This window comes from Elephas maximus, chromosome 12, assembly GCF_024166365.1.
Source record: "Elephas maximus indicus isolate mEleMax1 chromosome 12, mEleMax1 primary haplotype, whole genome shotgun sequence".
Lineage (NCBI taxonomy): Eukaryota > Metazoa > Chordata > Mammalia > Proboscidea > Elephantidae > Elephas > Elephas maximus.
Window position 1 is genome coordinate 59890506 of NC_064830.1, and position 11478 is coordinate 59901983.

At 48.8% G+C, this 11478-nt stretch overlaps 1 protein-coding gene across 1 annotated transcript; it reads left to right on the top strand.

Annotated features, from left to right (window-relative positions):
- Positions 1-6414: 6414 nt before the first annotated feature.
- LOC126087467 (testisin-like) lies at positions 6415-11021 on the top strand. The gene is made up of 6 exons (XM_049905010.1): positions 6415-6541; positions 6631-6657; positions 6808-6973; positions 7686-7969; positions 9696-9850; positions 10785-11021. The coding sequence occupies exons 1-6, from the start codon at positions 6415-6417 to the stop codon at positions 11019-11021; spliced, it is 996 nt and encodes a 331-aa protein (XP_049760967.1).
- The last annotated feature ends 457 nt before the right edge of the window (positions 11022-11478 follow it).

Below are 11478 nucleotides of genomic sequence, written 5' to 3' on the forward strand. Positions count from 1 at the left end.
CACTTGAGACTATGTTGTCATCTCCTATATGGAGGGGAGATGAGAGGGCAGAGGCGGTCAGAAGCTGGCCAAAAAGACATGAAAATAGAGAGTGGAGGGAAGGAGCGTGCTGTCTCATTAAGCGAAGAGCAATTAGGAGTACGTAGCAAGGTGTATACAAATTTTTGTATGAGAGACTGACTTGATTTGTAAAAAAAAAAAAAACTTTCACTTAAAGCACAATAAAAATTTAAAAAACAAACAAACATGGTATCCACTTTTACTAAAGACAGCCATGTGTTTATACAGAAAGTACTTCTAAATCCTAGTTTTCTGGAAACACTGGTTAGTACAGAAGATACAGGGCTAAAGTCATAATAATTTATCATTCTGAGATTATTATTAGTAATGTTTCATGAATGCTTTTAGTATTTTCTTGAAAAGCTGAAGTTAAAAGAAAAGATGCAAATGAAAGCATGAAGTATTCTAATCTACAAAGTTTCTATTTTTTGCTCAATGCCATGAGAAATTACACATGCTTCTACTTTTTTTTTTTTTTTTCTACGTGGTGATATTTCTAGTAGAGAACATGGGCAGCCCATCTCCTGGTGCCTTCAGTGAGAAAGGAGCAGTTTTAATTTAATAACTCCATTGTTGATAATCTTGTAAAAAGTGGGAGGCAGCCTACTTTATGTCCAAAACATTTCATATCCAAGGAGTTTCACCATGAATAAGCTTCTCATTCATTGCCTGAATTGCCTAAGAGAGGCTTCACTGTTTGAGATTCTGAGAAGAAATAAACAAACTTCATCAACAGAGAGTTGAGAAGCGTGTTTATCATACCTGATGATTAATTTAAAATAAGCTTGAGCTGTAACTAAAAGAAACTTAGTTGGAAAATCTTTTTGATTGTTATCTGACTCTTGGAGTCCTGGACATTTCACACTCTGCCTCACAAAAATAACCAATGGAATAATTTGGGACTTGACAAGGAGAAGGAGGTCTCTCCTGATTTTGTTTATCCCTCGGGTTTTCATGGCTGTGACCCCTTGGAAGCAGGTTACCAGGCCTTAGTTCCAGAGGCCCCACTGCATGGGTTTGAACTGCCAACTCTTTGGTTAGCAGTCCAGAGCTTAGCCATTTGTGCCACCCAGGAGTTGAACTCCTGAGTACTTATTTGCTTTCTGTGTTTCACAGCTATGTTGTGGGGGGCACGAAGGCTCATCCCTCTTACATCTTTTCAGTGGATTAAACTTTTATCGATGGAAAATTTCCTTACCTTTCCTGCTTAAGGCTGCTAGCCTTAGATTTGATTTTGTCTGATATTTAATCTTTCATCCTCTGATTTTATCTTGTTTGGAATTTCTTCACAACTTTATTTATACTGTGGTGAAAACATACACACCAAAATATTCACCAGCACAACTTCCACCATTTACGGTTCAAAGGCATTGATGACATTTTTCATAGAGTGCCACCATTATTGCTATCCTTTTCCAAAATATTCCACCGCCATTAGCAGAAATTCAACGGCCAGCAAGCAGAAGCTCCTCTTTGCCTTCCCTCCTATTCCTAGTAACCACGAACAATCTTTGGCTTCTCTATATTTGCCTATTTCATGTAAGTGAGATCATACAGTATTTGTCCTGTAACTGAATTATTTCATTCAGCATGATGTTTTCAAGGTTCATCCATGTTGTGGCATCACAAATTTATTTTGACAATCAAAATAAAACTGCATATATGTCTAGAAAAACTTACAATAAATGAAATGCTTTAACCCACTTATGCTTATAAAAAAATCCATTGCCATCAAGTCAATTTCAACTGATGGCAACCCTGTAAAACAGAGTATAACTGCCCCATAGGGCTCCCAAGGCTGTAATTTTTTACGGAAGCAGACTGCCAGATCTTTCTCCCGTGGAGTGGCTATGAGTTCGAACCACTGACCTTTTGGTTAACAGCCAAGCTCTTAACCACTGTACCACCAAGTTTCCTAACTTATTGGAATATATAACCTGGGATGTACTTGCTGGAATAGTTGTCTGGCTTGCAAATAAGTATTTTCATTAACATTATTAACTATTTTAGGATTGCAAAACAAACCGAAGTTTCATATGATTCATTGATACTTTATGGAGATAAAGGCTTATACTGCCTGCTTGAGTGTTTGGTTTTTTTTTTTTCCAGTTTGCTCCCAGAAATTGTGTTTGAGAGCTCCTAGATAATTAGAATTATTTAAGAGCTAACACATTTCCATTTGAAGACATCACAACAGTCATTATCATCATCATTGATGAATTGTTACTTAGAATTCACACCTTTTCAGTGGCACAGACCTGCTGAGTATGGTACCAGGAGGTAAGGTATCCAAAGCCCCTGCAAAGCGTTTAACCCTGAAATGCAATCAACCTTCACAGTCCTCTTTTTCCAAGCGTGTTCATTAAGTTCCTTGTTTGAGCTGATGTTCCATTAGGAATATACAAAGTGCAGGAAACACACTTCTTCAAAGTGAGGATTATCCAATCTGGGGGAGTGCACACTGCTGTAGACAGACACATGGAGCATACAGAATCAACACCAAGTGTCTCAGTTTGCTAGTGCTGCCATAACAAAAAATATTCCAAGTGGGTGGCATTAAAGAACACGAGGAATTAATTGTCTCACAGTTTTGGAGGCTAGAAGTCCAAATCAGGGCATCTAAGGGAGGGTTCTTGTTTGTCGGTAGCCCTGGGCATTTTTTGTTGTTCTTTGGGTACTTGTGTTACCGCAATATCGCGAGTTAGAGCCGCCTGCTGCAAATACCAATTCTTGAGACAGGGTGAGGTGGGTAACAAGAGCTTTATTAGATATACCGGTATGTGGAGACAGAGGGGAATGATCTCCTCCTAAAGTCATCTGTCTCACCAGACTACCAACGGGTTCGGGTTTTTAAGGGAAAAGGGGCCATAAGTTTTAGGGACTTGTGGCATGTGCGCTCTCTTTCTTCCACTTGGTTTTGGTGGTCGTATCTCAAACATGTTGATCTTTTCCTGCCATTATCCCATCAGCTCAGGGGGTAGCTGGCACCATCCTTGTCTTATTTGACAGGCTTAAATCAATACCACTTGTTTTCCACAGTCTTAGAGGAAACATTTGTTAACACTTAACCATTTGGGGAGTTAACATCAGGATCTTACTTGGAGGCAGGGATGGGCTAGGAGAGGGAAAGGAGAGAAAGAAGGAAGAAGGGGAAAAAAAATTGGCTCAGGTACTGTTCAAGATATGGCTGAGCAGCCTGTTTCACTTGTAGATGTACCTTCATATGGTACCTCTTTCTCCTGTGTGTCTTAGTGTCTATACTCCCCTTTACAAGACACCACTCAGAAGGGATTAGGGTTAAGACCTACCCTCCTCCAGTAAACCCTGGTAGCACAGTGATAAAAGTGATTGACTGCTAAAGAAAGGCTGGCGGTTCAAAACCACTGTTACCAATCACCAATCTGACACAAAGGGTCCCTTGTCTTTTCCCAAGTAAGAATACACACGAAAGACAAACTTTATCTTCAGTAAGCTTTATTTTGCTTGAGTCAAGCAAAAGGAGTCAGCAGGGATCTAAGCCTCTCCAAAAGACTGACTCGAAAAGGGAAGCAAGTCTAGGGCTTACATGGGTTCTGTGGAGACGAAAAAGTAATGGGCTTCTTTCAAGAGGCGGGTACTTCTCAGAATGGCGGTACGTATTAATTAGGTTGCACGTGCATCTGGAATCCAAGACGGAACCTGCTGATATTCAAGATGGAGCCCTCTGGCAGCCCTTGGCATCACTTATGGGATACAGCGCAAGCGCACTAAAGTGGACACACTGTTCTTTTGCGCTGGGAGCCTGTAAAGGGGGAAGGGACTAGAAAAACACTAGGAAGGAGATAATAATTCACGGGTTGTTTCATCCTTATCTTATGTTGACAGGGTGTGCTTCCTGTTTACCCAGCTTCTAGATGGTAATCTTTTAACAGCTCTTCTGTTCTGCCAGCACAGTTAACCGTATCTGTCTCACCACCAGCAGCTCCATGGGAGAAAGATATGACAGTCTGCTTCCATAGAGATTTACAGTCTTGGAAACCCTATGGGGTTCCAAACCCTATCGAAGGCAATGGGTTCTTAGTGGCTACTCCAGTATGGCTTCAGTAACATAACAAAAGAAAGCTGCTATTTCCAGTCAGGGTCACATTCACAGGCACAGGCATTAGGACTTCAATATATATTCTGAGGGGACACAATTCAATCCATAACACCAGGTAAATACTTGCCTTGCTGTTGGTATACTGATCATAATTCTAGAGTTCGGCCTGGTCTTTTTGTCTTATTTCGAACTTTTATCTTATTTTCTTTAAAACACATTTTATTATGGAAATGCTTAAATATACACAGACTAGTACAAGGAGCACCCTGTGCCTGTCCCCCAGGTCAAACAATTATCAGTATATGGCCAATCTTCTATATCCCTCCATATCTTTATATTTTTGCCCATATAATCTGCCATTTTTAAATTTTTGCTCTAAGTCCTGAAAATGTACTTTATCTTCAACTTTACCAATTCATTCTTTAGCTATGTCCATCTTATTGTTCAGCCCTTCTAAAATGTTTTATTTCAGCAGTAATATTTTTAAATACCAAAACTCTTTCTTGTTCTTTGAGCAATCTTGTCTAATGTTTATAAAACCTTCTTGAATCTCTCTGAGGATACCAGTTAGAATTTACCAAGTTGTCTGCTGTTCCACATATTGTCTCAATTTTCTGTGGTGTCAGTTCAGTTTATTCAGATAGATCCTTCTTTTGCATATGTGGATTTTCCTTGAACACTTTTCCATCTTTGGTTCTTGTGCAATAAAGAGTTAACTCAGCAGGTTTGTGATGTTCAAATCCTGTACTTTTCAAAGAAATAACTGGCCCTTGGCCAATTTCTGGGAGATAACCTCTAAGCTCCTGGAATATCCTGCCTAACAATAGTGCCTTTGTATAGCTGAGGCCTTGGGCCATGCCAGATAGTCTATGCTAACAATGTGGTTTATGGTGGGGGCCTTGGGCCACAGAGTATCAGATTGACCTCTGAAGGGCTGGAGACTGAGTAACTAAGGTTGACCAAGCAAATGGCCTATGCCCCCAGTAAAAATCTCGGACACCAGGGTTCAGATGAGCTTCCCAGGTGGCCAGTTCCTCACGTGTGTGGTCACACATCATTTCGGAGAGAATTAAGCGCTACCCATACAACTCCAACGGAAGAAGACAACTGGAAGCTGACACCTACCTAATCTCTCCTGGACACTCCCTTTTGAACCTTTTGCCTTTGCTGATTGTAATCCATACCCTTTTGCCATAATAAACCATAACCATGAATATAATGGCTTTTCTGAGCTCTGTGAGTCCTTCTAGGGAATCACGGAACCTAGGCCTGGCCTTGGGTTATCCATTCACAGCAATGATGAAGAGTCAGGCAGCCCTACAACCGCTTCCACCAGGACAGAAGGGCTGTGTGGGGGCTCTATTTCATTGTGTGGAGCCAGCTGCAGGGCAGCATGAAGACAGGGAGGCTAGAAGCCCTGTAGGTTGTCAAATAAAGCCAGCTTTTACTCTGTGGGTCCCATAAAGAATCTTCTCTTTGGCAGCAGCTGGCACAGAGCTAGGACCCAGTGGGCGCTGTTATGGATTGCATTGTGTCCCCGAAAAATATGTGTTGTAAATCTTAACCCCTATAGGGAATGGGGTTTCTTTGTTATGTTAACGAGGCAGTATAGTGTAGGATGTATCTTGAGTCAACCTCTTTTGAGATCTAAAAGGAGCAGATTAAGCAAACAGAGATGGAAGAAGCCATGTCACATAAAGATCACCCAGGAGTCCAGGAACAGAAGATGAAGAGACAAGGCCCTCCCCTAGAGCCAAGAGAGAGAAAGCCTTCCTCTAGAGCTGGTGCCCTGAACTTGGACTTTCAGTCTCCTAAATTGTGAGAAAATACATTTCTGTTTGTTATAGCCACCTACTTGTGGTATTTCTGTTATAGCAGCACTAGATAACTAAGACAGCCACCCAGTAAGGATTTGCTCATGGGTCTGATGGGGTCCCCAGCTGTGAGCATGTCCACTGTCCTGGAGGAAGAAGTGGGTGGAGGAAGGGGCAATGGGTAGGGTAGCCAGGACCCCTGGGTCACAGAGAAGGAGACAGAAGAGTCAGGGCCAGCAATTCCTGGGGGGTACCAAGGAGTATGGTTGGGGGACCCAGCCCCGGTGGGAGCCTGAAGAAGGGCACTGTAAGACCTGGAGATCCCCAAACAGCCATTGATCCCGGGGAGGTCAGGCTGGGAGGGGTGGTGGGCCCGGGGTCCCGCTCCTTCCCTGGCCACCAGGGGGCGCCCCCGCCGGCGCAGGAGGAAGCAGAGGGGACGCCAGGCCGGGACAAGAGGCCATGGGCTCACTGCTGCTGTGGCTGCTGCTGTCCTGGGCCGGGCTCTGGGGGCTGGGGAAGTTTGGGCAGGGCGTGAAGACGCAGGGGGGCTCACCTGCTCAACTCCCCCCAGTGTCCCAGAATCCAGGTAAGGGCCTAGGAAGCGCGCTTCGCGGTGCAGGGCGCCTGGGCCCGCGTGAGGGCGCCTCACCTTTCCTATCGCCCCCTACCCAACAGGTGCCACGAAGTGGAACATGCTCACGAGTAGGTGATGGTCCAAGGGAAGAGCGGCCTGCGGATCACCTGGGCGGGGGCGGGTGGTCACGCATCACTGTCTTCCTCCCTGGGCCCGGGAGGTAGCGGCGGGATGGCCTGTCCTCCGTGCTAAGCCGCGTGTCCGTCTATCCATGCCAGCACCCTGCGGGCTCCGGCATATCCACGAGCGCGTGGTGGGAGGCCAGAACGCGGTGCGCGGGTTCTGGCCGTGGCAGGGCAGCCTGCGCTTGCAGAAAAGCCACCTGTGCGGAGCCAGCCTGCTCAGCCGCCGCTGGGCGCTCACGGCCGCGCACTGCTTCAGAAAGTGAGTCTGGGGCGGACGCGGGCTGGGGACACCGAGCTATTGGGCCTGGCCTCCCCAGGTTGCAAGTGGTTGAGGCCCTGCTGTCTTCCGAGCCCCAGGCCTGGCTGCAGTCCGTTACACCGTCAGGAGTCCTTATTGGTCCCCCTGGAGGCAACCGTGTTGAGCGTCTTCCAGAATGTTCTTCCAGAACATTCCCGTGCACATCTATGTATATTGTCCTTTTAGTTTTAAACAAATGGCACCGCCATCCTTTTCCTTACCCACTCCACCGCAGGCACCTATACCACAGGTGTGGGAGGAATTACCTGAGGTGAGGAAAGCTCCTCAGGAAAGCTGCTTTGACCCAGCCTGGTGAGCACCCCACATTGGGGTCCCTTGTAGTACTCCCCCCAGTTTAGGGCTCTTTGAGGCAGAGACTGGCTGAGTGACTGGCAGGTCAGACGCTGGGGAAGGTGCCCACCCTCCTGCTCCAAACCCCCTTCCCCCCCACCCGCAGCCTCGGGCTCTGAATTGGGTGTGGCCTCTCTGGGTTCCTGCCCTTTCCACAGGGGACCCTTTGGCCATGGAGTAGGACTCTCTAAGGGTGGCTCTCAGACATAGGACAAGCACGTAGTGGCAACCCCAGGGTTTTCCCTCCCATCCCACGGAGAGGCCCCAGGTGAGCTCAGGTGCCTCCTTCTAAGCCCCCTGACTGCGCCTTCCTCCCTGCCAGGTCCATGGATCCTTCAGACTGGAGCATCCAGTTTGGTGAGCGGACTTCCCAGCCATCTTCCCTGAACGTGCGGGCCTACTACAACCGTTACCAGGTGGAGAGGATAGTGATGAACCCCAACTTTGGAGGGCAGTCACCCTATGACATTGCCCTGTTGAAACTGGCTTCCTCCGTCACCTACAAGAAGAACATCCAGCCGGTCTGTGTAGTGGACTCCACCATGGAGTTCCAGAACCGGACTGACTGCTGGGTGACTGGCTGGGGGAGGATCCAGGAGCATAAGGGTGAGGCTGGGGAGCAGGCAGGTTTGGGAAGGGCTCCATCTGCATCCAATTGTTCACCCACTGGGGCCTGTGCTGACCCACCAGGCGTTCTCTCCTCACCTGCTGCTTTATTCCCCCCACTTGCACAGGCAGGGTTTTCTGGACCAAACTCTCAGTTTCCGCTCCCGGCTGGATATATGGCCAGCAATGTGCCTTGGAAAGGGCAGCCAGCTCGGCCCAGGAGTGCACCCCAGCCTGTTTCTATCTCTGTAAATGCAAGGATGAGGGCTTTTGGGGGGGCATATTCGTGAGACTGCAAGTGTTCATTTTTCCATCGCACTTACATTCATGGTGCCCCTGTTCCCCCACATACTCAGTTTCTCCTTGCCCTCTGTGTCTCTCCTAATTCATGTCAACTCCCCTGGAGGACTGAGCCCATTGCTTCAGCTTTCTGATCCAAGCCATCCTCCTCCACCCTGGGCTTCCCACTGAAGCCCCCGGGGGGGTATCCTTGGGACACCCCCAAGTCGGCAGGGACCTGGCACCTGCTCATTTCTCACCCCAAATCCCCAAAGCACCCCGGGGCCTGTGGCCTCAGATGGGCACACTCCCTTTGCCTGCAGTGCTCCTCCCCACTGCTCCCAGGGCTAGCGCATTCCTGCAACTCCCTATCATGACAATGATGACAACAGATCGACTCCTGCATGCAGGCCTCAAGCCAGGCACTATTCTGGGCTCTGGGACCCAGGAGTGAGCAAAGCCAAGTCTCTGCTCCTCCCGGAACTCACTTTAGAATGAAGTTTTTATACCCATTTTACAGATGTTGAAGCTGAGATTTAGAGAGCTGTGGGAATTGCCCAGGGCCTCAGAGCTAGTAAATACAGGAGAAAAGCAAAAAAAACGAAACCCAGTGCCATTGAGTCGATTCCGACTCATAGTGACCCTATAGAACAGAGTAGAACTGCCCCATAGAGTTTCCAAGGAGCATCTGGTGGATTCGTACTGCCAGCCCTTTGGTTAGCAGATGTAGCACTTAACCACTACGCCACCAGGGTTTCCAATAGAGGAGAAGCCAGGACTTATTGGCCCAGAGAGGGGGAGATGTCCCAAGGCCACACACCTTCACTTTAGAATGAAGTTTTTATACCCATTTTACAGATAATGAAACTGAGATTTAGAGAGCTGTGGGAATTGCTCAGGGCCCCAAAGCTAGTAAATAGAGGAGAAGCCCAGTCTCATTGGCCCAGAGAGGGAGAGATGTCCCCAAGGCTGCACGCCTGGCATTGGAGGTGGGAGGGCTCCAGGGGAAATCTGCCTCCCTCTAGAGTTGGCAGGAGCTACATAAAGTGCTGCTGCTGCAAGGGGTGAGCGGATGCCGGCCCAGGGGCACAGCCAGCTGCACTTTGTGGTCCTGGGCCTGGACCCTGCAGCCGGACCTTACCATCCTCCACAAGCCAGTTCGTGGCCCCTCCCTGTGCACTCTTTGGCCAGGAGTCCCCTCACTCGCTGGGGCAGGGGCCATCTTCGCATTTACAGATCAGGAAACTGAGTCTCAGGTAGCCCTGGAGCAGCCTGCTCACCCTCTTGGCCGTCCAGTGGGGTTACTGAGCACCCCCAAGGTGCTGGTTCTGGCAAGAGCTGGGGACAAGAGCCCTGCCCCAGACTCTGTGGGTGCCCCACAGCCCACCCTGCAGCCTGAGTCTCAGCTGACCATCTCTCTTTGTCTCCTGTCCCCACCCCCCAACAGAGCTGGAGCCTCCATACAACCTCCAGGAAGTTCAGATCTCCATCATAAACACCACCATGTGTAACCACCTATACTATCAGTCTGGTTTCCGCTCTATAATCTGGGGTGACATGGTTTGTGCAGGCACTGAGGATGGCACCAAAGATGCCTGCAATGTGAGTGCCCCTGCCAAGCACCCCCAACCAGGCCTGAGATGCACCCCCACTTTCCCGTCTTACTGACTCCTGGAGTTTTCATGAGAAAACACGTGCAGCCCTTTTTTTTTTAATAAGATTTTATTGTGATTTTTGTGAAGGCTTACACAACAATTTAGGTTCCTGTTCAACAACGGCTTCTACACAAGTCGTTCAGTGACATTGGTTACATTTCTTCACAATGGGTGAACAGTCTCATATTTCTGTTCTGGTTGTTCTTTTCCATTGATCTAGTTTCCCTGCCTTCTTACCTTCCCATCTTTCCTTTAAAGTAATTGTTAGTTCGTTTGGTCTCATATAGATGAATTTTTAAAGACACACAGTACGCAATCTGTTTTTACCTCAAAGGTGACCTCAGGGCTTAGTTTTGGTTCAAGGTATAAAGAGGAGAATCTCAGGGCAATAGTCTCGGGGAGTCCTCTGCCTCTTATTGACTGATCATGTAGCACCGTCTCCCGACCCCCAAGCCATGCACCATGATCTTACCTCTTTTAATCCCCACGGCAGCCCTGGGAGGGGCTGATTTCCACCATAACATCTGGGGAGACATGGTTTGCATTGGCAAGCTAGAAGGTGGCAAAGACGCCTGCTTTGTGAGTGTCCCCCCTTCCCCACCAGGGCCTCGGGGCCCCGACATCCCAACCCCCTGCCCTACCCCCACCCTGGAGTTTATTATTACTGACCCAGAGTGTACAACCTGCCCCTGGTTTCCCACAAATTGAACTTCACGCCAGCCCCAGGAGGTAGGGGTTGTTGCCCCACTTTGCAGATGCAGAAACTGAGGCTCAGTCGCTTCAGCTGATTGTCCAGCTGCACAGCCCCTGCTCTCTGGCCTCTCCTTTAGTTCTGCGCTGCCCCAGTACCCCCGCCCAGGCTCACACACGTTGCTCCCCAGGGTGACTCAGGTGGACCCTTGGTCTGCGAACTGGACAATGTGTGGTATCAGATTGGAGTCGTGAGCTGGGGTGTTGGCTGCGGTCGCCCGAACCGGCCTGGCGTCTACACCAACGTCAGTGAGCATTTCCACTGGATCCAGGATCTGATGGGCTGCGGCCCGCCAGGGACAGGCCTGTCCTCGCTGCTGCTGCTGCTGTCTCTGCTCTGGGCGCCCCTGCTCCTGCAGCCAGCCTGAGCCCATGGAGCCGACACACTGCCCAGAGTTGGGGACACCTAGGCCAAGCCCTTGCTGAGTCAGGCTCGGTCCCTTCTGTCCCCTTGGCTAATAAACTCTTGAATGCTTGAGTTGATGCCTTGACAGCTCCCTCTGCATCACCCCAAGTCCACCCAGCTAGGCCTGTCCTTTCTTCCCAAGTCTCTGTCCCCATCTGCATTTTCAGAGTTTGGATGCTGACGGCAGACCCTGTGGTCAGTTCGATCAGAAAGGTGATTTAGGTCACCAGGCTCTCTGGGGTTGGGGGGATTGGGGGTTTTTGAGGGAAGTGCTGTGGGACCCTCAGATCATTGGTGTCCCACACCCACAGATGCCAGACGCTCCTGGTCTGACCATGGTTCCCCCGAAGGGAGCCCTGGACAGGGCTGGGGTGAAAGCAGTTTATTGGGGTCATCCCAGGAAGCACCAGTGAAGGAGG

Excerpts from the sequence above, each read along its gene's own strand:
- LOC126087467 (XM_049905010.1), top strand. The coding sequence starts at position 6,415 with ATGGGCTCACTGCTGCTGTGGCTGCTGCTGTCCTGGGCCGGGCTCTGG. Across the intron at positions 6,542-6,630 it reads CCCAGTGTCCCAGAATCCAG|GTGCCACGAAGTGGAACATG; the intron begins GTAAGGGCCTAG and ends CCTACCCAACAG. Across the intron at positions 7,970-9,695 it reads GAGGATCCAGGAGCATAAGG|AGCTGGAGCCTCCATACAAC; the intron begins GTGAGGCTGGGG and ends ACCCCCCAACAG.